The 27,246-nt window shown below is 32.8% G+C and overlaps 2 protein-coding genes and 1 non-coding gene across 6 annotated transcripts; 2 read left to right on the top strand and 1 right to left on the bottom strand.

The window, feature by feature from the left end:
- The first annotated feature begins 3,047 nt into the window (after positions 1-3,047).
- On the top strand, positions 3,048-3,204 carry LOC138890884 (U1 spliceosomal RNA). The gene has a single exon (XR_011407249.1). It is a non-coding gene; the product is annotated as a U1 spliceosomal RNA (small nuclear RNA).
- Positions 3,205-12,818: 9,614 nt separating this feature from the next.
- Positions 12,819-19,394, top strand: LOC104242166 (uncharacterized). 3 transcript variants are annotated; one of them, XM_070172250.1, is made up of 6 exons: positions 12,953-13,085; positions 13,173-13,405; positions 13,768-13,845; positions 14,009-14,084; positions 18,822-18,895; positions 18,995-19,394. In XM_070172250.1, the coding sequence occupies exons 2-6, from the start codon at positions 13,274-13,276 to the stop codon at positions 19,064-19,066; spliced, it is 432 nt and encodes a 143-aa protein (XP_070028351.1). In that variant the 5' UTR covers positions 12,953-13,085; positions 13,173-13,273; the 3' UTR covers positions 19,067-19,394. The 3 variants fall into 3 exon arrangements, with proteins under 3 accessions (XP_009795489.1, XP_070028351.1, XP_070028352.1); XM_070172251.1 differs by having other exon boundaries at positions 12,961-13,085; positions 13,215-13,405; XM_009797187.2 differs by having other exon boundaries at positions 12,819-13,405.
- Positions 19,395-19,885: 491 nt separating this feature from the next.
- LOC104242167 (pentatricopeptide repeat-containing protein At5g18475) lies at positions 19,886-22,985 on the bottom strand. 2 transcript variants are annotated; one of them, XM_009797189.2, is made up of 2 exons: positions 22,809-22,985; positions 19,886-21,673 (listed from the first exon to the last, which is right to left on the bottom strand). In XM_009797189.2, exon 2 carries the CDS (start codon positions 21,613-21,615, stop codon positions 20,077-20,079), a length of 1,539 nt encoding a protein of 512 aa, XP_009795491.1. In that variant the 5' UTR covers positions 21,616-21,673; positions 22,809-22,985; the 3' UTR covers positions 19,886-20,076. The 2 variants fall into 2 exon arrangements, with proteins under 2 accessions (XP_009795491.1, XP_009795490.1); XM_009797188.2 differs by having other exon boundaries at positions 19,886-21,655.
- Between the last annotated feature and the right edge of the window lie 4,261 nt (positions 22,986-27,246).

The raw sequence follows: 27,246 nt of genomic DNA, 5'->3' as shown, positions 1-27,246 counted from the left end.
TATTATCTCCACAAAGTTTCAATTTAGAAGTAATTCTAAACATAGCAGAATTATATTCAGAAACAGACTTAAAGTCTTGGAGCCTAAGATGAGCCCAATCATATCGTGCTTGTGGAAGAGTGACCAACTTTAAGTTGTCATATCTTTCCTTTAAACTATTCCACAAAACAAGTGGATTTTTCACTGTGAGATATTCAATTTTCAACCCTTCATCAAGGTGATGACGCAAGAAAATCAAGGCCTTAGCACAGTCTTGGGTAGATGTTTTATCTTTATCTTTAATGGCGTCTCCAAGACCCATTGCATCTAAATGGATTTCAGCATCAAATACCCATGTCATATAATTCTTTCCCGAAATTTCAAGGGCAAAGAACTTTCTTTTCATAATATCAGACATAATTTAAAAAATACAAATTTGAGAAAAATTATACCTTAATTTTCTCAAAGATCTTCTTGAGATGGTAGAGCCTCGTGCTGATAGCGTGTTATAAAATATAACCCAAAATAACAATATAGAACAAGCAAAAACAAACTAAGAGATATAGAGAGAAAGAGAGGAAGAGAGATTCTTATTTCTTCTTCAATTGTGTGTATTTTCCTATTTATTTCAAGGCCTTTATATAGGCATAAAAAGTGAAGAAAATATGTCATGGAATATGTCATTGAACATACAAAATATGTCATTAAATATGTCATTAAGCATTTGAGATGAAGATCATGGAAGAAGAGTAGACATCCACCATAATGTGATATTTATCATAAAAGAATGCTATTTGATGGTCATTGTTGGTTGATATTATTTTTGTATGCTGTGATGGTCATTGTTGGTTGATATTTTATTTTGTATTTAGTGAGTTGTATAAAGGGTACGTGATTGTATTAAATGTAGTGTAAAACAAGAAGTTGATACTCGTGGGCTGAGATTGGTTGGATTTTGGAGGTATTGTACTATTTTGTGGTAGTCCAATGATGTGGGTCGGGTTCCCTGGATATTCTTCATCACTGTTGTTTGATTCGTTCGGCTCATACACCAACAAATATCATGCATCTTTAAGTTATATGATTCATTATAATATAACTTGCATCTTTAAGGCACAAATATCATGCCTCTTACTCTTAGGCACTGGGGCAGTAGATTAAACTCCACGCATTTCACAGCCTCGAGTTTACCACTATATATGCTTGAAGTTTATTTGGGATTGTGTGTATGATCTTGAATTGGAGTTGTAATTATAGCATTTCAATCCATTATTTTTAAGGTTTTTTTTCTTTTCTATACACTATATAAAACCTTATTATCAAAAGTGTCCCATTTTTGAAAATTACGGCCTAAGATATGGTTTGCTTACCATTTATATACAATCCATTATTAATGCCTTAAATTAGGAAGATTAAATTACCCTTTTATCTTTTTTCTCTCCTCTTCTCCTTCCCTATTTTCTGTTGCCTCTCTCCATATACTATACATTATTAGTGTCTTAAATTAAAGAATTTAGTTATATCTTTTTCTTATTTTCTCTCATCTCCTCTTTTTATAAGCGTAAAAGGTTAACAAAAAAAACTTACCATATATACAAATACAAGAGAGATTGAAAGCCTCTAGGTTTTGAATAGCAAATTCATTCTTGTCCAACATTCGCCCAACAAATCGCTTTAATTCCTACAGCATAGAGATGGCAACGATGGCCAAGAGAAAGAAAGCTTAATCTCTCAATTAATTCTTTTTATTACTATTAATTAATTAGGGTGACAGTAGCTGATTATTTTTAAGTATTAGGACTTTTAACTAGTATTTTTAAGCAGGAGTATTAACAAGGTGCTCGTTTTCGTACAAATTTGACACATCTACAAATTAAAAAATAAATTTCGTATAAATTTGATACATTTACAAAAATATATAAACTAAAAATAAATTTTATACAACTAATTAGATAGTACACAATATATTTACAACTTATCTATAACTTTCATACATTATTAATTATATAGTACATAACATATTTACAACTTATCTATAATTTTCATACATTATTTTACCCAGTTAAATACATCTACAACATCATAAAACTTAAATACGATTTTCATACAAATTTTATATATTATGTCTTTTGTATCCGATTTGTATATATTTCATATGTGGTGTGTTCTTTTTCCTCTCTAAAATTCCAATCAAAACTTCCTCTCTTAATACAATTTTGATACATATCAACAACTTTATGCAAAAAAGATAGTATTTATAGCTTAAATACAATTTTCTTACAACGATTCATACATTATACAACTATTTTTCAACTTTCATACAACATTCAAATAAAAAAATATATAACTACAAAATAATACAACTATAATACAACTTTAATATAATTTCGTAAGTATATTGTATGTCATGTGTTCTTTTTCTTCTTCGATTTTCAATCTGAAATTCGTCAAAAATCAAGTCTAATCTTCACCAAACACCCTCAAAATTGAGATATAAACTCCAAAGAATATTCTTAATTATTTGCAACAACACCCAATCCAAACAAATAATAGTTATTGAAAACCCAAATTTGAATTCAAAGCTTCGAAATTTTTTAACGGCTGTCAATGGTGGAGAATCAAACATCTTCAAAATTTACTGATTGAAATTTTAATTCGAACATCAATGGTGCAACATGAAATAAAAATTGCTAAGTTAAAACTATATAGTAAAACGATTGAAATTCATTGATGAATTCCATTAAAACTCTATACAATAAGAAAGCATAAAAAACAGAGAACATCAAAGGAAGAAAAGTTGGGAAAAAAACAGAGAAGGAGAGATAGAAAGACGAAGAAAGAGACAGTGAGAGAGAGATAAAGATAGAGAGAGATGGAGAGAGAGAGAGGGGCAGGTATAAAGGAATGGGAAAATAACTGATATTCTTTATTCAATTTCTAATATAAAGGGATACTCATTTAAAACTTATTTGTATATAATTGGTAAACTGTATATGATCATATAATAAAATTAAAACTTAATTAGGGAGGATAATAAAGTTTCATACGTAGTATAGAAAAGTAAAAATCTCTTTACTTGGACAGGGTCAATGGGCGATCAAAAAGGCCCATGGCCTAGGTTGGTGACCTCCATTGCACTTCGGAGGGCGCCCACCTAAGGTCGGCCCCAATAGTCAAGCCTACATCATAATTGTGACAGCGGGCACCTGCATTCGCGTGGCCCCTAAATAAAATAAAATATAAGAAAGATCCATTATTTAGTTGTTATTTTGATGATGTCCTAGTGTACTTTGATTTCTCTCTACCAATATATCAATTTTGTTCCTTAATACGAAAGTTGTGAGGTTTGGCACTATAAGAAGTTCTATATTTTCAAGTTGTTCAATTAATTGTAAAGACGAATTTAGGGTTTAAACTTTAAAGTTATAATTTTTAAATAAAGTTAGGTATAAAACTTAATATTTATAATACTTTACAAAAATCTTTACGTATATATTAATAATCAATATTATAAATGAATAATATTCAATTGAGTTTTGTACCAACACTCTAGATCCACCTCTGCATAGTAGGTAGCCTTCGATGGATGAAAAGGTAATAGAGTCGCAAGTGTTAGGGATATAATAGATATGCCCTAAATCCAATCTCATATTTGATAATTTGGACATATTTTTGTGAACGTTATTCGATATAAAAATATATGGCATTTTTTATCATAGTTATTATTAATTGTTTGATTAATTTGATAAGGTCCTTGATTAAATTTTAAGACTTGTCATCGTGATAGAGATCATGATAATGAGAGCAAAGTCTCTTACAATTTAATGTAAATTTGTTCTTGATCGTAGGATTATTAATTTAGACATTAGTAATCCGGTTAGATCAATATTTATGTGATCGTCTTTTTGGGATAAAGATTAGTTGATTTCATTAACTAAATCACATGGATAGATGATGCATATAGAGATATGATCATTGAACCGACTCATTGGATATTTCCTAATGGTTAGAATTACCATAATCTGTCAATAGGATATTCTGTTGAAGAATGTGATGTAAGAATTTCCTTTGACCTGAGATCGTCATAGTAATTGACAAGTTATTTGTTGTGTTTTGATACTAGACACCTATGGCCCTAGGACAATAGTTGAAAGGATATTGGGCACGATTGAATACTTGTAGAATTAGTGATTGATCAAGATGGAATCTGTCAACTCTTGGTAATGAGTTTAAGCTCCATGTTGTCGTGAATTATAAACGACCAAATTAAGACCTTGGCCAGGGCAATTGAATGAAAGAAGAAAAGAGTTTCTTAGGTCATTCAATGGTCGATTATATTTGACATGAACACATAGTTGGTCGCCTATTAGGATTTGACAGTTGAACCATATTCTAGGGTGACCCAGAGCTATAAGGACATAAGGAATTACTATATTATTCTTCTACTGGTTCTTGAGAGTAAATTGTATACTTCATGTTATCCGGTCGTTAAGGAGTGTTGCTAGACGCCACCCTTAATTAGTATATTGATGCGATCAATCTACTACCGGCTTAGTATTGAACCTATGGGGCCGCACACTAACGAGTGTTCTGATCTTTGCTAAGGATTAATTAATTTATTATTTGACAATTAAATTAGAGAATTTAATTAGTCAAATAAATAAAGTTATTAGTCCAAATAAAATATTGTTATATTTTTTGCTAGCACAAAGGATATAATTAATATTGTGAACAAATTGAAATTTTCTATTTGGAATAAAAATTGAATTATATCTCTTGGTTGAAATATATATATATATATAATTAATATTTATTTTGTATAAGATGTATATAAAATATAATATGAATAAATGGCTTGGTAAGTAATTCCAATTTGGAATTGGATTAATTCACGTGCAATTAATCCCATTTTGAATGGGATTAATATTTTATAAATATGAAAACAACTGATTCAAATTTTGAGTTGGAACAATCACGTGACTGTTCGGCAAAACCCATTTGAATGGGATTCGAATTTTTGTGGAAAAATTATAGAAAGTTTATTTTTGGAATAAACTTACCCTAAGTAAATCATTACCTCAACCAAATAGGAAAAAAGTTTATAGGTGATGCTATATAAAGGGTGATGGAGAAAATTTGCCGAATAATTTTTCTTAAAAAAAAAAATACTTTGTGAAAGTGAGAGTGTAATACAAAGCCAAGAGAGAAAATACAATTACAAGAAATTGTTTCTTGTTCTTTTATCTTTGAGTTGAGATTTTTGAGAAAAATTTCAGCACAAGTTTTTCGTTCAATTTTTTCGCGGGTTTCGTTGATCAAAGAGTTGATAGCAAGGATCAGTCTCGGTGTGGATACGCATAGAGTTTTCGTACTATCGAAGAAATTTTTAAATGACTCTCTTCACTAGGTACGTCTTAGATCCGATCTTTGACATGTAAATAATTTTTAAACACGAAAGATCTGCCTAGGATTGTTATTGTCTTCCGCTGCGTGTTACGAACACCTATACGCAATCCATCAGTGGTATTAGAGTCGTGGTTTATTGTATCTAAAATTTATTTACAAAATATTTTAATATTATATTTGAAGAGTTCAAACCATAATACATGTGTCTTGCGCAATAGTCAAATCGTTTGAATGCTGATATTATTTTATTGTGGATAAAATATGTATTCATTTAACTATTAAGATAGTTCATAACTTGAATTTGAAATTTTGTATTAGATACGATGGGAATCTATAATAGGTTACATGATTCTATTGTTATTTTTAATTGTTATTAGTTCATGAGATGTTAATTAATAATGATATTCTGGTATGAATTAGTTTTTTGTGATATATGTGATATATAGATTAAACATGTTAGAAGAATGTTGAATTTTGTTTTTATGTCACGTACTTGGTCATTACATAATTTTGAATTATTTATTACATGTGATGTAAATCAATTTAGGACTAAGCATGTAGACAATTTGAACTAAATTCACATGCTATAAAAGATTTGATCTTTATGTTATTAAAAATTGTTTTAGTAATAATTCTCTCTTACTAAACTTTGAGTTCTTAAATAATAAAATATAAGATATTTTATTATAGAGCTATCCATCAAGGTAAATAATTTTACTTATTTCTTGTTTATAAGGAGCGGTCTGACTACCAGGAGACTTATAGTTCGAGAATATGTTAGAATTATTTATTGCATTAGATGTATGGATTGAAAGAATTATTCAATTTTACACTAGACGCCTGGACCACCCGGGGGAGTATAAAATTTAATAAGTTCTTTGATATCATGATGGTTGAATTCAACTATGCCAATAGGATCGACCTGACTACCAGGGGACTATTTGACATAGAGCTATTTAAGAAAATTGTATGGGGATACAATTGATAAGAGTACCTACCTTTAAAATATATGTGAGAAACGACTTGACTTCCAAGGGGCTCATACATATTGTTAAAGGATTCCTTTACTCCACTAACAGAAATAAAGATTTCGTAAACTATAATGAGGGTAAATAGTTTAAAATAATTAGTGAAAATATCATTTAGATAAAAGCCCATATTTTTATGATATATGCAAGTATGTTCTTATATTATTGCCTTTTCTTTTCTATATTTTAGAATTCTCAATATGTCTATTATATCACTGCATAAAATATTTGAGACCAACAAGTTGGTAGGACCAAACTTTGATGACTGGTATAGAAATTTGAGAATTGTTCTCATGCATGAAAAGCTCATTGATGTGATCGATAAGCCTGCAAAGCTAATCCCACCAGAGAATGATGCTCAAGGAACCAAGGTTTATCAGAAACACTTGGAAGAATGCCTTGTTATTAAACACATCATTCTCGCTTCTATGAGTTCTGAACTCCAGTGAAAACATCAGAATATGGATCCGACTGCAATCATTGAATATCTTAAGAAAATGGTTGATACATAGTTGGACATTGAAAACTCTTCAGTTGGACCCCTTGTCAATCATATGATTGTTCTTACCGAAGAACATGAGAAGTTGGGGTACAAGCTTGGTAAAGAGCTTTCTGAAGATTTGATCTTGCAGTCAGTATATGATGCTGAATGTTTTTACTATAAGAAGAAATGGCATTGGAAGAGAAACTGCAAGGAGTATCTTGCAACTCTAAAGGACAAGAAACAAGGTGAGACATTAATGAAAAATGTTTTCAAGGTTTCTTTAGCTACTATTAATTCTCCACTGTAGGTATTAGATACTGGCAGTGGTTATAACATCTGTAATATGTTGCAAGGGTTCAAGATAAGTAGTAGGCTAAAGAAAGGAGAAGTTAATCTACAAGTTGAAAATGGTGCAAAAGTTGTGGTCGTAGCTGTAGGATCAATTTCTTTAATAATGCCTGGCAAAGTACTTATGTTGGATGATTGTTATTACGTTCCTAAATTTGTTTCGAACATAATTTCAGCTTTTATGCTAGACAAACATGTTTTTCGCATTATTATAGGCAATGGTATTTGCTCTAATTATGGTGATAATTTATATGTGAATGACTATCTCCAACATGATGTTTATGTCTTACCTAATGTGAATGCTAATTCGATTATGCATGTTTCAAGTCTTAAGAGGAAAAGAGATGATCATGTAAATCATACATACCTTTGGCATTGTAGGCTTGGTCATATTGGAGAAAAAAAATTAACAAGTTGTACAAGGAAGGATACCTTGACAAGTATGATTTTGAATCATATCCAACTTGTGAATCTTGTCTCAAAGGAAAAATGACCAAATCTCCATTTACTGTAAGTGGAGAAATAGCTTCTGAATTATTGGGACTAATTCATACAGATGTTTGTGGGCCCATAAAAATTCAAGCTAGAGGTGGATATTCTTACTTCATCACCTTCACTGATGATATGTCAAGATATAGATTTGTGTATCTTATGAAACACAAGTCTGAATCTTTTGAAATGTTCAAAAGGTTCCGTAGTGAAGTTGAGAAGCAGACTGGTAAAAGTATCAAAGTACTAAGGTGTGATAGAAGTGGAGAATATTTTAGTAAAGATTTTACCAGATATCTCAAAAAGAATGGGATTCTCTCACAGTGGACACCACAACACAATGGTGTGTATGAAAGGAGAAATCGAACCTTAATTGATATGGTGAGATCTATGATAGGGTTCACTAATCTTCCAATAAATTTATGGGGATATGCTTTGAAAGCAGCAACATACTTACTTAATAAAGTTTCCACTAAGTCAGTCTCTACAATACCATATGAGATATGGAAAGGATGTAAGCCTAACCTTAAATATATCAAAGTTTGGGGTTGTCCAGCTTATGTTATGAGACTACAGTATGATAATCTTGACTCAAGATCTGATAAGTGTAGGTTCATTGGGTATCCCAAGGAAACAATGGGATATTATTTCTATCACCCTTCTGACCATAAAGTGTTTGTGGCCAGAGGAGCAACCTTTTTGGAAAGGGAATTTCTTTTAGAAGGAAATTATAATGGAGAAATAGAACTTGATGAAATTCAAGATACTAATGAATCAAGGCAATGTAAAGATCATGAGACCCAAGTTGAAGAATCTTTATTGGATGTTTTGAAGTTGACAAGGAAGTTGTCATCTTCAATGGTTGAAGTTCAAGAACTAAACGTAGTTCAAGAACAGGTTAACGAACCCGTTCCAAACCAAATTAAACAACAACAAAATCCAGCACAAGGTGAACAAGTTGTACAAGAACCTCTTAGAAGGTCTACAAGAGAACGCCATGTTCCAACTAGATTAAATCTAATGGTACAAGATGTTGTATCAAATGAGGTTGATCATAATGATGATGACCCTGAGACCTATGAAGAGGTGACACAATGTTCTGACAATGAAATATAACAAATGGATGTGAAAACAGTTTCCTTAATGGTGAGCTAGAAGAGGATGTGTACATGACACAACCTGAAAGTTTCACATCTCCGCATGATCATAATAATATTTGCAAGCTACAAAGATCCATTTATGGACTACAACAAGCATCTTGAAGTTGGAATATTCGCTTTAACAAAACAATTGAAAAGTTCAATTTTGTTATATGTGGCGAAGAACCTTCTGTGTACAAAAAGGTTAGTGGGAACATAATTATATTCTTAGTATTGTATGTTGATGATATATTGCTCATAGGGAATTATATATTGGCATTGCAAAATACCAAAATTTGGCTATCTAAATAGTTCTCCATGAAAGACTTGGGAGAAGCAACTTATATATTAGGAATAAAGATCTATAGAGATAGATCGAGGAAGTTGCTTGGACTTTCCCAGTCTTTGTACATTGATACCATTTTGAAAAGGTATAACATGGATAATTCCAAAATAGGCTATCTACCGATAGGCACTGGAATTACTCTAAGTAGGGAGGATTGTCCTAAAATACCTGAACAGAGAGAACGCATGAGTAGGATCCCATACGCTAAGTGCAATAGGAGCTATCATGCATATCATGACATGTACACATCCTGATATGGCTTATGCACTTGGAGTGACTAGCTGATATCAGGCAAATCTTGGTGAGGAACATTGGAAGGTGGTGAAGACCATTCTTAAGTACTTAAGAAGGACTAAAGACCAATTCCTCATTTATGGAGATTCTGAATTAAAACTTGAATGTTATACTGTGCAAGTTTCTCTTCAGATAGAGATGATAGCAAATCTATTTCTGGTTATGTATTCACCTTAAATGGTGGTGCAGTGAGTTGGAAAAGTTCCAAACAAGCTACAATAGCTGATTCAGTGACTGAAGTAGAATATATAGTAGCTAGTGAAGCTGTATGGATGAAAAAGTTCTTAGCTGAACTTTGTGTGGTTCCTTCAATAGAAGGTGCGGTTCCACTGTTGTGTGACAATACTGGAGCCATTGCTCAAGCAAAAGAACCAAGATCACACCAAAAGTCCAAACACGTTATGCGAAGGTATCACTTGATAAGAGAGATCATTGAACATGGAGACGTCTAGATTCAAAAGATTGATGGAAAGGAAAATGCTCCATACCCATTCACTAAAGCTCTTGGTGCAAAGGAGTTTGACAAGCAAAAGTGAAAATTGGGAATGAAGTACAAGAGTGATTGGCTCTAGTGCAAGTGGGAGATTGTTAGGGATATAGTAGATATGCCCTAGATCCAATCTCATATTTGATGATTTGAACATATTTTTGTGAACGTTATTCGATATAAAAATATATGGCACTCTTTTATCATAGTTATTATTAATTGTTTGATTAATTTGATAAGGTCCTTGATTAAATTTTGAGACTTGTCATCGTGATAGAGATCATGATAATGAGAGCAAAGTCTCTTACAATTTAATCTAAATTTGTTCTTGATCGTAGGATTATTAATTTGGACATTAGTAATCCGGTTAGATCAATATTTATGTGATCGTCTTTATGGGATAAAGATTAGTTGATTTTATTAACTAAATCACATAGATAGATGATGCATATAGAGATATGATCATCGAACCGACTCATTGGATAATTCCTAATGGTTAGAATTACCATAAACTGTCAATAAGATATTCTGTTGAAGAATGTGATGTAAGAATTTCCTTTGACATGAGATCGTCATAGTAATTGACAAGTTATTTGTTGTGCTTTGATACTAGACACCTATGACCCTAGGGCGATAGTTGAAAGGATATTGGGCACGATTGAATACTTGTAGAATTAGTGATTGATCAAGATGAAATCTGTCAACTCTTGGTAATGAGTTTAAGCTCCATGTTGTCATGAATTATAAACGACCAAATTAAGACCTTGGCCAGGGCAATTGAATGAAAGAAGAAAGAGTTTCTTAGGTCATTCAATGGTCGATTATATTTGACATGAACACATAGTTTGTCGCCTATTAGGATTTGACAGTTGAACCATATTCTAGGGTGACCCAGAGCTATAAGGACAGAAGGAATTACTATATTATTCTTCTACTGGTTCTTGAGAGAAAATTGTATACTTCATGTTATCCGGTCGTTAAGGAGTGTTGCTAGACGCCACCCTTAATTAGTATATTGATGCGATCAATCTACTACCGGCTTAGTATTGAACCTATGGGGTCGCACACTAACGAGTGTTCTGATCTTTGCTAAGGATTAATTAATTTATTATTTGACAATTAAATTAGAGAATTTAATTAGTCAAATAAATAAAGTTATTAGTCCAAATGAAATATTGTTATATTTTTTGCTAGCACAAAGGATATAATTAATATTGTGAACAAATTGAAATTTTCTATTTGGAATAAAGATTGAATTATATCTCTTGGTTGAAATATATATATATATATAATTAATATTTATTTTGTATAAGATGTATATAAAATATAATATGAATAAATGGCTTGGTAAGTAATTCCAATTTGGAATTGGATTAATTCACGTGCAATTAATCCACGTGCAATTAATCCCATTTGGAATGGGATTAATATTTTATAAATATAGAAACAACTGATTTCAATTTTTGAGTTGGAACAATCACGTGACTGTTCGGCAAAACTCATTTGAATGGGATTTGAATTTTTGCGGAAAAATTATACAAAGTTTATTTTTGGAATAAATTTACTCTAAGTAAATCATTACCTCAACCAAATAAGAAAAGAGTTTATAGGTGATGCTATATAAAGGGTGATGGGGAAAATTTGCCGTTGTGAAAGTGAGGGTGTAATACAAAGCCAAGAGAGAAAATACAATTACAAGAAAGTGTTTCTTGTTCTTCTATCTTTGAGTTGAGATTTTTGAGAAAAATTTCAGCACAAGTTTTTCGTTCAATTTGTTCGTGGGTTTCGTTGATCAAAGAGTTGATAGCAAGGATCGGTCTCGGTGTGGATACGCATAGAGTCTTTGTACTATCGAAGAAATTTTTAAACGAGACTCTCTTCACCAGATACGTCTTAAATCCGATTTTTGACATGTAAATAAATTTTAAACACAAAAAGATCTGCCTAGGATTGTTATTGTCTTCCGCTGCGTGTTATGAACACCTATACGCAATCCATCAACAAGTTGCAGCCCGCAAAAGGGAGATGTGCAATCAATCCCCTTCTCTTCCAATTGACCTCCACGGCAATGCAGTCACTTGTCATTGATGATTATTTGCTTCAATCTCACAATCTCAGCTCTCCCATTTTGCATTATGATTTATGGGCCACCTGATTTGGATGTATTGTGCAACCATTCAAATTGTTCTAGTTTGTAATAGTCCCAGTAACAAGACCAACTTGTGATTCTATTTCAACTGCAATACCAATTACCAGCTTATTGACATAAATTTTATTCGGACAATAAATCACTCTCTCAAAAGGAAAGACAAGAAAGAATTTCCTTTGGATACGGGTTCGACTGAACCTAATAATATTTGTTCAAATATTGTATTTGTCTTAAAAGACTATTGGATTATGTACAAATTATTAATTTAGAACTCAATAACTTAAAAGAATTACAATATTGAACTTATAAGTTTTAAATCCTGGCTCCGTCCCTAATTATTCGTACTAACATTTTATTGCATGAAACTTACGGGATAATTCGTGTTTAGTCAACTCTCCACCAATCTATGGTTTCACAATTAGAAAAAATATTAAATCCTCGAATAATTGCGTAATTGTTTATATATTGCATTGTCAACTCTATTGAAAAAACATATTTATGTGGTTCTCTAAAATAACCAAAATAACTTAATTTAAACATCTTAATGCTGATCAATTATTTTCTCCAAAATGTATGCTTTTGGATCACTTAACCAAAAAAGAGGAATACTAAGAGCTAAGCCCAAAATTGGTCGCCTTTGATAATGCGGTGAGACAAATAACGCAAACCAAGAAGCCAAGTGTCCTAACCAAAAAGCACATTCCTGTTAACACATCAATCTCTCGAAAAAAGCAAAAAAAAAAAAAAAGAATTAAAAAAATTTACCCTTTCAAAAATACTTAAAAACACAAAGAGGTATCAACCTAACCCCAAATTACTCGTCCAATTATCCTTATTTTCTTCAAAATCAATTTTGTTTTAAAAGAAAAAATCTGCCTCTATTTGTGGGGATTGTCTCTTGGCCCTTCGGATCTCACAATTTCATCATCTTAGCGGGTATCTAGAGCTGCATTTTATTTTCTGTAAACTGAAAAAATAAAAATAAAAAGATCAGATTTTTATTATATTTCCGGGCTTTTTCAGCTAAAATATTTTCCGTCGGTTTTCTTGGCTGGCGGCTCACAGATAAATCCTTTATGGTTTGCCTATTTTTCTTGAGCTGAAACGCTTTTTGAGAAGAAAAGATGATGTGGGATGAGTGGGGCAATGATTTCCGACATGAATACGAGGAAGAACAGCATCAGCATCAGCAGCAGCAAGAAGAGGAGGATTCTTATCTTAAATTTGATTTCTTGTCTGTTTTGTCTATGCCTAAGGTATTCGCATAATCTCATGTGTTTTAATTCTTTAATGTCTCTGCTTCTTGTCCAAGGCTTATCTGCGGATTTTGTATTTTATTTTGTCTCGAGTTTGTAATTTTGATTGGTGGGGTTTGCATTTCGTGAATGTGTGTCAGTGTGTGTAGGATTATTATAGGATGCTGGTGGTGGATTTTGGTTTTATTTTCTGGAAATTTTTGTGCCAAGTTTTTAATTTTACTGGTGGGGTTTACATTTCTTGAATTTGTATGTAGGATTATTGTGAGATACTGGAAGTAGATTTTGGTTTTATGTTCTGGAATGTTGTGTCAAGTTGCAATCTTGACTTGTGGGTTTTGCATTTCTTGAATGTGTTGTAGGATTACTATAGAATACTGGAAGTGGATTATGATGCGACAGAGGAGGTCATTCGATCCAATTATATCCGTCTTGCTTTGGTTAGTTTTTAATCTTTCCATTTATAACCAATGCCTTTGTACATGTTTTATGATGTTCCCGCTTTGTGAGTGTTAAACATTTCATTGTATCTGATCTATGTAGTGTGCATCTCTCATTTTCTTAGTCTTGGCATCTATTTTACGATTTTCGTTTTGGGGACAGAAATGGCATCCGGATAAGCAAAAAGATCAGGATAGTGCTACTTCAAAGTTTCAGGAAATAAATGAGGCTTACCAAGGTTAGTTTTTTTCACATTTAAGCTTTACTCATTTATTTTGCGTTTAACAGGCTTTTTGTTATGCCTTTTACAAATCAAAGTTGATTTGATATGGACTTCTCAGCCTGCAATTAGACAATATTTAGTTCATGTCTGTGTTTTCCTTGAGTTTGTTTGTCTAATAATGTATTACTGGAAGCAACATGTTTGAATGAATAGATTGAGAATCAAATACTTATTTCCTATCTACACTCAGGCAAGAATTAAAAGTTATGGCTGGTTATCCCATGAGGAATGGGTGTGGATAACTGATATTCCACTTGTGCGACTTAGTTGCCTCCATTTTAAGAAAAAACATATACTCCGTAGCATGTATTTTGGCTAAGCCTGCAGAAGAGGATTCAGGTCCATGATTCCTAAGATAAAAAAATTTGTACAAAAGAGTAGGATAGAGAATTTTCCATGCGAATTGAGTGTATTTTGTAGGAGGCATGGGACATTCTTTGAGTTTGATTTCTAAGAAAATGAGTCATAGAATTCACTTCTCAACAATTGTGATGTACTAGCACACTAATATTATGGTGGAAACCTTATAAACACAACTGCTCCTACTTATATTAACCAAAATGAAAGCCCGGTGCAACTGGTGCAGGGACATAATAGGCAGTGTAACGATATTAATGGAGTGAGAAGGTAGCAAAGTGTTGTCTCATTGCAAATACATGTCTAACTATGAATATCTTTGTAACCTGCACTCAATCTGGTGCTTTTTGACTATTCCTTATTTAAACAAAAGTCAACTTTCTGGGTGCCGGGAATATCATTGTACATGTAAGCTTCAAGAGTTAGGTGTGCATATACACTCATCTCAGTTATTTTTGAGTTGAATGGCCAGGCTGACAAAATCATGCCATACATGGCTTTATTGAATTATGATGGCAAGTGTTTTGTCTTGAGTGAAACTAACACATGTACTGCACATATGCCAAATTTCATATTGTTTCGGCCACGTTACAGGTTTTAACAATAACAACGACGACGACCCAGTAGAATCCCACTAGTGCGGTTTGGGGAGGGTAGAGTGTACGCAGACCTTACCCCTACCCCGGAGGGATAGAGAGGTTGTTTCCGGGAGACCCTCGACTCAGAAATAATAGATCCGTAACAACAACAGAAACCAGAAAAATAGTATCAGCATGGTAAAAGACATCAAATAAATGGAAAGGCCAAAATGTGAAAGACAGCAAAAATGTGAAACACAACAAAAATCGGTAGCAGTCCTAGACAAAACACTATCAGACTAGCCGGCACGAGGAGAAACGCTCGACTACCCCCTAACCTACAACCCTAATGCTCGATATCCACACCTTCCTATCAAGGGTCATGTCCTCGGAAATTTGAAGCCACGCCATGTCCTGCCTGATCACCTCGCCCCAATACTTTTTAGGCCGCCTTCTGCCTCTTCTCGTACTTGCCAGAGCCAACTGTTCACACCTCCTAACCGGAGCATCTAGGCTCCTCCTCCACACGTGCCCGAACCATCTAAGCCTCGCTTCCCGCATCTTGTCATCCAAGGGAGCCACACCCACCCTCTCCCGAATATCCTCATTCCTAATCTTATCCATCCTAGTGTGCCCACACATTACAGGTACCCCCTACAGGGAAATCCTTATATATTTGAAACTCAGTTATGTTAAAAAAGTAGAATAATAAAAAATCACAGGCGGTCTCCTCAGTCTCCGATTTCATGGATTTGTTTGTCAGGTAAATGGTTATTTTCTGGAAAGACACAATTTTGTGCTTAAGTTAAACTAAGGGATTTAAAAAAAAAAAGTTAACTAAGGGATTCTTGAATGTTCCTGTAATCCGATGACGAACATCAGTTTTCCACTCTTGTGTGTGCATTTTCCAACTAATCGTGAAAGCTTAGAATAGTGAACAAGGAAAATTTGAGCTTATTCTCATGGAGTAATTCTGAAGGTTCTGGAATTGATCAAGAGTGCAAATGAGATTTGAATCTGATGCAAATACTGGTCATTTTATGCTTCAAGATTTAGCTTTCCCATTGGCCTTGTTTTGAGAATTTACAATATTAACTGCACTCAGTTCCAAACCAGTTGGGGTTAATTATATGAAATCTTTGACTCCATCCTTCTGTTAATTAGTATGCTGAGGATTGACTCTTTTTAGGGTAGGTGTCAATAACCTCCACCTATATCGGGGGGTTGGACTTGGCTGTGCTTTTCGTGTAGGTGGTGTGATTTAGGAATTTACAAGTTCAAAAAATTGAGACTCCAATTGTTAGACGAACTCCAAATATATCAGAAGATGACCCTCATCATGATCTTCTTAGTGAATGTGTAAATGAGAAATTTAAATTCAAGCTAACTTCCCCAATAAGGACTGGCAGCTTGGGCTTTCTTGCAAGTGGTGTCTATATTTTCTGAAGTTGTCTATTTTGTTCATCCAGTAGTTATGGGGAAGAAACAATCCAATGAAAAATGATTAGCGACATAATGAGATGATCCACTGATGCTTTGAAGTTCATATTTACATAAGAGATTCTGTGCACAACTTAACAAGCTGAACAGTTGCGATAATCCCTTATTGTGTGAGGTAAAATAGCAGGAATATATGTCCTCTTTAGTGGAAGGTGAACGATACCAGTGTTGTGAAGAACGTAAAGCGAGGAAAAGCGATAACCCCCATTTCACGAGAAGTGAGAAGCGAGAAGCGAAGCGCTCGCTTTTTTTAAGTGAAGCGGAATTTAAAAAAAAAAAAATTAAATAAATACTGCATAGACAACACATGTAATTGTAAGCAAATGTTCAATACTTCAATTAAAAAACTAAAGAGTAGCATCAATTAAAGCACAAAATGAGCATCCTATTCTTCTACAAGATTGTCAAATTCTTGTATTCCACTATCATTATTAAATTGGGCAGAAATTGGGGGCAGAAACTGAAAAAATTGGGCAAAAATTTTCTGAGAAAGAACCGAAGGTTAAAAAAAAACTCGCCAGCATTTCGACGCTTTTTGGACGTTTAGAAAGAAAAAGAAAAAGAAGAAGAAGAAGAAGAAGACTGAAAATCAAAAGTAGAAGAAGCAGAACATACCTGTGATGTTGAAGAAGAAGAAGAACAAACCTTGGAACTTGAGATAATTTCAGAAATCTGAAGTTGATGAAGAAGAGAAGAAGAAATCGCTGCTCTTGTTGAAAAAAAACCTAGTCTCGCTGCTGTTTCTGGACTCCAGACAGTGTTTACGGTTTACAATAGGGCTTGGGTTAATAAAATAGGGCTTGGGTTAATTTGAACAAAGAAGCGGTCGCTTCTCTCGCTTCTTCTCGCTTCACCGCTTCTCGCTTTTTACAGAGAAGCGGTCGCTTTTTCGTACCAGAGTCGCTTCACAGACCTGAAGCGCTGACCTGCCCGCCTCGCTTCGCTTCTCGCTTAAAGCGATGAAGCGAGCGCTTTTTTAATCACTGAACGATACTAGTAATTCAGAACCGTCTTTAAACAGAAAGATGGAGGTAATGCTATCTGTTGTGGTTTGTGAGTGAATGGGAGAAAGAGGGCAAACATTAGCTTGAAGGCGGTATCAGTTTATCACAGGTTTCCTGTAGAGAAGCTTCCGAAGGCTTAGAAAAATGCAGAAAACCTAATCATCATCAACAACAACAATGTACCTGTGTATTCCCACAAGGCAGAAAAACTAATCGATATACCTAAAATAATAGGGTGCAATGAGTCTACAATCAGAATTTTGTAAGGCTAGTAAAATGCCGCAAAAGTAAAAATACATGAAACTGACTGGAAGAAATATTGACAGCTTCTGCATTTCCCATATTCTGCAATTATCAACTAAGATCAGAGACCCTTATACTAGTCAAGATTCCGGAAGCTTAAAAGTTATTATGATAATTCATGATTTTGAACCTAACTCGAAATCATATAGGTATACTTACAGCCCTTCTAGCTTTTGGAGTGTTGTCCTGACATCAATGACTTTCAAAAGAACCTTTGAACTTCTGGAAAGTTGGAATACAGGGGGAAATTCCTCTAACAAAGACAGATGGAAAATTGTCCCAGCAGCTATTTGGTGGACAATATGGAAGGAGAGGAATGCAAGATGCTTTGAAGATACAAGCAGCTCTACACAGAAGATTAAAATGAATTGTACTCTTCTTTTTAGTTATTGGTGTAAATTAGAATATATTGATGACCATGATTCAATCATAGAAGTCTTAGGCTCCTTGTGAGAAGAACAAGGATGTTACGCTTTTGGTTTTTGCCTAAGTTCTACATGATGTACATTTTGGCTCCCAGCACAATTTTTGTGCTGATGATTTAATTAGTAATAGATATGTTATCTTTTCAAAAAAAGAAAAGAAAAGAAAAGGAAAATTTAAGGGGTAGGGCGTTTGACAGTAGGAACCCATTCTTTATCATTGAAACATCAATGACTTATTTAAAGTTACCCAAATTGTGTAATAGCTATGTATTCATACTGTGTAATGCCATTGACTTACTTCATGATACATAGTTCATGCAAGCATTGTGCAATATGGTTGACAGTATTGAACTATCTTAGTTGGACAACGTGATTATACAAACTGTAATGACCAGGTCACCAACATTTATCTCTTAAGATTTTTTAACCTGCTCTTACTTTAACCTTTTACTGTGTCTATTTCTGATTAATCTTATCATTTGTCGTGTTTCCCTATATTTTAACTTTCCAATTGTCTTTAAACAGTTCTGATTGATCCTGTGAAACGTCAAGAATACGACAAGAAAGGGATGCTACGAGCCTATGATTACAACATTGTTGTGAGTGTCCTCCTGATTGTTTCTTTCTGGTTAGTTTTAAGTACTTAACCATGTCTTGATTATTAATATTGCTCTGGCATTTGTCCATCTTGATTGCAGGAATACCTCAATCGCTACAAGGGTCTTATTTTAACGTGTAACGGTCTTGGCATGAAGCATTCAATATGGTAAAGCCAAGATATGCACCTTCCCGTTGTAGTATATCGTGTGATCCTACTGGCACCTTCACATTATTACAGGAGCTGGGATGCACAGTTGGATCTGTAGTTTACATCAATTAGGCTAGTGTACTATCTTTTGTGCATGTATAGAGAAGCCGACATCACTGCTAAGTGCCAAGTGACCAACCTCAGTTAGAGGGCTGTCTATATGAAATCTTCTTGTATCGACTAAAGAATTGGTGACCTCTTATTTTGGTAGATTTTCTTACTAGAGTATCAATGGATTTTGTCTCAATTCATGGTTTATAATGAATTGTGGGAAGTGCATGCCCTTTTTATGTGCTTTCTCCTTAGAGTTTGTAGCCACACATGCAGAAGGACGATATCTAGAGACATATATCTAATTAAAAACTCAAATTTGTTCAATCTGGGCAAAACGTTTGCTTTATCAGAGCAAGCAATAGTAAAATTTCAACAGTTGGAATTAGGAAGTATCTTTTCAAACATGTTGGACCTCAACGGAGCACAATGACAGTTCTTTCTGTCCCCATACTGGGTGGTTACTGCATTGACCGTTGGTTCACACATGAACTAAATAATCTTTTAACTTAAAAACGTATTCAAAAGCTAGTTGTAGCTCTTCCTGGAAAGTTTGATTTCTTGCATGGTCCCTCAACTCATTCAAATGCAAGCTGTGGCCTTTTCTGGACAAAAAAATCACGTATCGATAGGCTGATTTGCTGCATCACAAAGTCAAAGTAGCAATTTCTAGGTTGTACAAGTCGCAATTCATTCAAAGGGGCAAAACGTTAAGGTGGTAAAATGCATATAGCAGTAGGGCAAGTGAATCTGCTATCCTCGCAAGTTTCCATTCCTTTGTGTCTTATAAGGAGATACAGATTAAACTTCTAATGAACATATGTTGATGTCTACTGCAAGCTAATGATGGTTCAAATATCTTCTTTCTAAAAGCCATCGACAAGAAAAGAAAAAGCCTACAGTCACAGTACATATATTTAACTATTGCAGAACCAACTCATCAAGTAATTGAAATGCAGGCAATAACTTTCTCTCCCTGCAAATCACATCAATCAATAAACTCCATGTCTGAGGTTCTGGCTTAAACCCCATTTCTAACAGCCCAAACAATGCCATAGCTGCATCGGCTGCCTTTCCAGCTTCACATTGTTGAACTATCAATTCATTTGACGTAGCAAAATGAGGCACGAATCCTCTAGCCAACATCAGACCTAACAACTCCATTGCCTTTTCTAGCTCGCCTTCTTTACACAAGAAATTTAACACAATCCTATAACTTTCCTTACTTAGGCGTATACCATCATAAGGTAACCTTTCAAGCATATCGAAAGCTTCACTTGATCTAGAGGCTCTGCACAATCCTCCAAGTATAACTTTTATTGTCACGTCATCAGCTTTGCATCCTTTATCCTTCATTTCTTCAAGTAACTCAATGCCTTCATCAACTTTACCAGCCCTACAGAAGGAATTTATCAATGTTGTATAGCCAACGATATCAGGCGTTAGGCCTACTCTTTTCATCTCATGAAATACCTCTTTGGCATCTTCCCCTCTCCCCTCCTTACAAAATCCATTCATCAAAGCTGTGTAATTAACTATATTTGGTTGGCATCCATTTTTCTTCATAAAATCTATTATATTTGTAGCTCTATCCACCTTTCCTGCACGAGAAAATGCATTTATTAAGATATTGTAAGTCAATGCATCTGGCGGAATTTGATCTTCAGCAAGCATTTTCTCAAACAAGTCGATTGCTTCTTGAAGCCTTCCACATCGGCATAGGCCATCCATAAGGGTGCTATAAGTAATCAAGTTAGGATAAGAAACTATGGACTTTCTCATCTCTTCTACTACTACAAATGCAGCTTCAACATCCCCTTTTCTGCAATGATACTTGACCAAGATATTGAAAATGCATGTATTCGGCTTCAAATCTAGATGCTTCTGCACATTTAAGAGAAACTCCCTGGCCAGATCAATCTGTTTTGCTTCAATCAGGAGATTCAGACACGTGCTAATGGCATTGAGGGACGGCTTTTCCCGAACGATAGGCAAGATTGCGTCAAACATCTCCAGAACCTTTTCATGGAGAGAGGATTTGGAGTAATGTTTCATGAGGTTAATGAATATACCTTCATGGAACTTACAAGTTTCATATTTCATCTGATGAATAACAACATCGACTGTTTCAAATTTCTTGCAAAGAGCAAGTTTATGGAGAAGAACAGCATAGGTGGAGTTATTGTGATTGAAACCCTTCTGATCAGAAACCTTGTTAAAAATCTCCAGGGCACGTTTTGCATCTTTCTCTTGTTTTATCAAGCTGACTGCGGCTTCATGAGATATATACTTGCGTTTTCTTGGAACTTCTTCTACAGTAGTGCCATCTATTTCGATAGCAGCATCTTGCCTCGGGGAACTCCTGCTCTGGTAATGCAAAGGAGAAATCCATTGAACTGAAGATGAGAATAACCTAGATGAAGAGCAGAGACTGCATCTCCTGTGCCCAATAACTTTCATCCAAGTTAAGAAACTCCTAGACCTGTGGCTCAAATTCTACCTGAAGAGTTATATGCGGCTGTCAGCGTAGAGGAGAAAAAGTTATGCCGCATCCGAACTCTCATCAGACATGAGAAGGAAGTTACTCTAGTAGATAATCAATGATCTTCAAGCAGGAAATGATTTGTTAAGAGAAAAAGGAAACAAAGAAAAGATTAAAATCTATCCCTCAGAATAGGATGAAATCTTGAATATACCCCGTTTCTCATTGATAGATACACCGGCCCCCTTAATTCCGGTAATACAAATATCATTTAATTTTCAAGCGGAAAGACAACTCGATTTTCCCCCTTCCAATCAAATGCCAAGTTTCCCCTTAAATATTTGTAGTAGTCAAATAGTTGTTAATCGTATGGGACATAGAGTAAGTCAGATGAGTTAAACATTGCTCTTTCTCAGAAATGAATTTACACCAGTTAAGATGACAGGTACGAACTAACCAGAGGCGAAGCGAGCCTATTAGGTACGGGTTTGGAACCAACCCAGTCACATTTGCTTAAACACTATATTTGTATTAGGCGAAAACAGTAACTAAGACGAGCAGCAGGTTCCGTGGCAAATTCAGAACCCATACACTTCAAATCTTGACTCCGCCTCTGGAACTAACCATCTGGCGGAAGTAAGATACCCAAGTAAAAATTTGTCTTTCAAAATGCTAACAACCCAAATATAGGGGTGAAAAAAGGTAATTACGAGCATGTGTTTTCTTTCGAATGCCTTATAAAGAACTACAATTGCCAGTTGCTAGAAGTTTTTCACATCAAATGCTTAAAAAATATACCTAAACACTCCTCAAGAACGCGAACATTTCCCATATCTTGCTTTGAATGAATCTTTAACATCGAATGGCATAAGACATTTACATTCAAGTGTTGCATAATTCAACTAGACCATATACTATTCAGATTAAATCACCAGCCATTCCCTAAAGAAAGACATTTGTTTGTTTCACACTACAATCCTGACTCCACAATCAAAATCAAGTCAAACAATTCGTAGAATATCAAGAGTAGCAACCAAGTCCAACAAACAAATATAGTGTGAAGGAACGAACGAAACAAAAACTGCTGAAAGATTTTCCAATAAATGGCAACATAATTAGTGTGAAATAAGAGATATCACTAAAAAAAATAGGAGATAGCTAAATTGTTTACCAGTAGATGAATGAATGAGCTCAGAGAACTGATTGACTGCATCCAAGATCCTATTTTTCGCCCATATTCAAGAAAAATTAAGAAAAGGGTAAGCTTAAATTGGATTCAGGCGGTTAATTAAGATATAAAGTGGCCAACTTTTGCAGAGATGGAGAAGACGCGGTAGGGGATGTGATTTTGTTCACATACAAAATTTGGACGCTGATATAGCAAATTGTGTGGGTGCACTCACCTGACACGCGCGTATTTTTCTGTATATGTGGTATTTTTTTAAAAAATAAAATATATTTTTACCTTTTTAAGTATGTTACTTTTTTAGTAATTTTTTTCGAATACAATTTATAATAAAACTTGAATAGAACTATATTATTTAGGCTAAATTTTTTTATTTGGTCAAAAATAATAAAGTTTTAGTTAATCTTTTTTTGAGTTTGACCTGAAAATACAATTGAAATAAATAATCAAAACATCTAAAAAGTTATAAAAATACATAATTTGAAATTAATTATTTTGGCTATAATTTTTTATATAGCTCTAAATTATGGTGCTCTAAAATATATGTATTTACAGATTTTACTTGAAAAAAATAAAAATATACAGTTGAAATAAATAGCCATTGTATCAAAAGAAGAAATAAAAAGAGTGTACAATTGCAAAAAATAACTTACTCTATGGATACATTTTTAGAGCAATAAAAAAAAGGGCAGCCCGGTGCACTAAGCTCCCGCTATGCGCTGAGTCCGTGGAAGAGCTAGACCATAAGGGTCTATCGTACGCAGCCTTACCCTGCATTTCTGCAATAAGTATTTTTTAGAGCAATAAATATGTTAGAAATAATAAGTTATTTCTTGCAATTGTTCACTCTTTTTATTTCTTCTTTTAATGCAATGACTATTTATTTCAACTGTCTATTTTTACTTTTTCAGGTAAAATATGTAAAAAGTATATTTTTAGAGCACCATAATTTAGATCTATATAAAAAATTATAAACAAAATAAATAATTTCAAACTATGTATTTTTATAACTGTTTAGACGCCTTGACTATTTATTTTAATTGTATAAATCTTTATTTTCAGGTCAAATTCAAAAAAAGATTAAATAAAACTTTATTATTTTTAGCCAAATAAAAAAATTTAGCCTAAATATGTAGTTCTATCCGAGTTTAATTATAAAATTGTATTCGAAAAAAATTATATAAAAAAGTAACATACTTAAAAAGATAAAAAATATATTTTATTTTTCAATAAAATGCCACATATACAGAAAAATATACGTGGCATGCGAGTGCACCCAAACAATTTGCCACATCAACGTTCAGGGGGTAATGAATCTCAAAAGGCTTAGTTGAGGAGGGTAATTAAGAACACGAATAGTTTAAGGTTGTAACTAATAATCCGTGACAAGTTTAGGGGGTGATAAGGTATTTTGCCTTTTTTTTCTATTTCCTATTACTATTAAATTTTTTCATACAGGTAGCTAAACCCATTCTTGTTTGAATTTTATGCGTCTAACTTTTTAACTGTAAAGCTGATTGTTTTTTTTTAATCACTAGTATTAGTACCCGCGCGAATGCGCGGACACTAATCATGTCAAATATTTAAGTTATTTGGGTTGTATGTAAATAATCTTAAAATTTACACTTTCTCAGTAAATATAGATAATCATTGAATATTAACTACGTGAAAAAATTAACCATTTTTTCTATTTTTCTTCTTTGATACCATTCTTGCCGGTGTCACTGGATTCTTATCTCATAAACGGATGAGTTTTAATAAATTGTCTACATATGAACTTTAATTATATTTTTAGTATTTGCTGAAATTATTTCACAATTTTCTTTTGGCTTTATCTAATCAGCCTAAATAAGTGCTCACCCGATCACTTAAATTTAAAAATTGGATGATGTGTAATTTATATATTATCCATATATAATATGTGTATAATCGTGTGTTGTCGGTATATCATCTATTTATATTAGCTATAAAAAGTAAACAATAAATATGACTGGATATTATGTAAATATTCCATAAGATTTCATTTTTTTAGTTTTTCCACGATATAACTTCTATTATAATAATTTTAAAACTCTCTACTAATATTCAAAAATATCTTATCTTTTTATTATCTTTGAATTAAAAAAAGTAAAGAGTTTTTTCAAAATAATTTGTTTCCATTTTAAAAAAAATATTTCACGTCATACCAATTTTTTCTTTATATATACTCTTTGTTACACTTAAAAGTCGCTATAGAAACTATCAATTAGAAACTAATTTCTCTCTTGTTGAGTCTGAAAAAAAAAATCTTTCACATAATCTAATGATTTAAAACTAATATTCTTCAACGAAAAAAATATTATACCCTTGCAATATTGGCTTGACTACAGCTAAATGAAGGGGTCAACTTATACTCTTTAATTCCTTGAAAGTGCTAAATTAAAATTAACGATAACAATTGTATAGCCAAAATTTTGTTATTTGTTTGATGTTCATTTATGCAAATTGACTCTTCAAACAAATATTCTTTAAGAAGAAAAAAGAAACAATTTTTTTTAAAAATATTGACTGATTTTGTGATGTTTTTTTTCTCCAGCATGTATGTTTACTTTATTATATATGTAAGTAAACTTTTATTTGGTTTTGTAAACTCTTTTTTGTTATTTAGATAAACATAGATGTGTACCCTATATATTATATTTATTTTAAAAGAATTTTGTTAGCTACAGTGTTTCAAAGAACTATACTTATAGGATTTTAAATGTAAAAGAGGTTTATAGGTATATGGAGTAGTTTTTTTTTTTTTTTGCTAGAGGCGATGTAGTATTTAAATAATTAGAAAAATAACAAAAGTTCCTAACATGGTTGCATATGATCATTAACCGAATTAAGTATGATAACATGATAAAAAAAAGATAAATTTTATTTTTAATTTAAATTTGAATTATTATATTATATTATATTATATTATATTATATTATATTATATTATATTATATTATATTATATTATATTATATTATATTTGTATTTAACTAAAATAGTCAAATATAGAATAAAGTTATCATATACTATTGACATTTATTAGCTTGCCACTTGGCTTAATCATAATGTCAATTATATATGGTAACTTTCTAGCTTTAATATATATATAGATATAGATAATTGCCTAATCTCTAATTTATTTCTCATTTAACAATATAACTCGTGCATTATTGATTTTAGGTAAAAGTTGAATGGCGTGGTTGAAAATTACACAGCCTAGTTATTAATGATATAGCAATTATAAAGACTTGTTTTTTCGCTATAAGGTAATTACAGTGTAGATTCAAATATCGTGTTTATAATTTAGATGGAGTAGTTATAGATTTTTTTGATATTAAAATAAAAGTTCACAATAAATATTAAAAAAATTTAGATGTACAAGTAAAAAAACCTTAATGTGTAACAAAAATATATATATGCAGCTCTACTTGTATAATACACTGAGTATGTTATTGTTGTTGCGCACTAAATGTGTTGTGCATATATATATATATATATATATATATATATATATATATATATATATATATATATATTTACAAGCAATTTTTACAATTCATTTGAGAATTGGAGAACGTACTCGCTCTTCTCAACTATTCCTTACTCCATACTAATTAATTATTTATGTAACCAGATAATTAATTTAAAATTGTATAATTATACCAAATTACATTACAAGATGGCCTTCCAAACGGGTTCTTAAATGTCTCGTATACTTTTGTATTTGGGGACTAATATAACGCTATTATTTGACAATTATTATTTGAATACTTAAACCCCTTTTCTTTCATAATGATGTTAACATAATTTTTTTCTTTTTTAGTTGTTAACAGTACTTATTAATCTCTCTATTTTAGTTTTATGTAATATTTTTTTTATTAGTCCGTTAAAAATGAATGATACAATAATATGTTTGAAAATATATATTTTAACTTTTAATATTTTATCTTACCCATTTTACTCTTATTATAGCTACATAAATTAAAAGTCCCATATAAACTTTTAACTTTTTAAGTTTTCAAGTAAAAATTTAGTTCCTTTTGTCTTACATACATACTGAGTAAACTTTTTTTTGGGTCAACGGGATAATATATTAACTAGTTAAACAAAAGGGGTTACACTGCCTTGGGAGTTACTGGGGTACCTTAAGTCCCGCATAGATGCAAAGTTTTGCATAATTGGACTTATATTATAACCCACAAAAGTTCTAGGTAGTTCAGTTCCTAGGGTGTCTGCCCAAAATACATCATTGGCAAACACCGGAGGAACTGCTAGAAATATTGATTTGTTCAAAAAAATTTCCTTGGCTGCTTCCTTCGCCAGTGCATCAGCTACCTTATTTTGCTTCCTGTATGAGTGCCTCACTACCACGCTGCCCATCCTTCGAATCAGCAATCTGCA

The sequence above is a fragment of the Nicotiana sylvestris genome, chromosome 4, assembly GCF_000393655.2.
Source record: "Nicotiana sylvestris chromosome 4, ASM39365v2, whole genome shotgun sequence".
Classification (NCBI taxonomy): domain Eukaryota; kingdom Viridiplantae; phylum Streptophyta; class Magnoliopsida; order Solanales; family Solanaceae; genus Nicotiana; species Nicotiana sylvestris.
The sequence above is the reverse complement of the archived record's forward strand: the minus strand, read 5'-3'. Positions and strand labels throughout refer to the sequence as shown.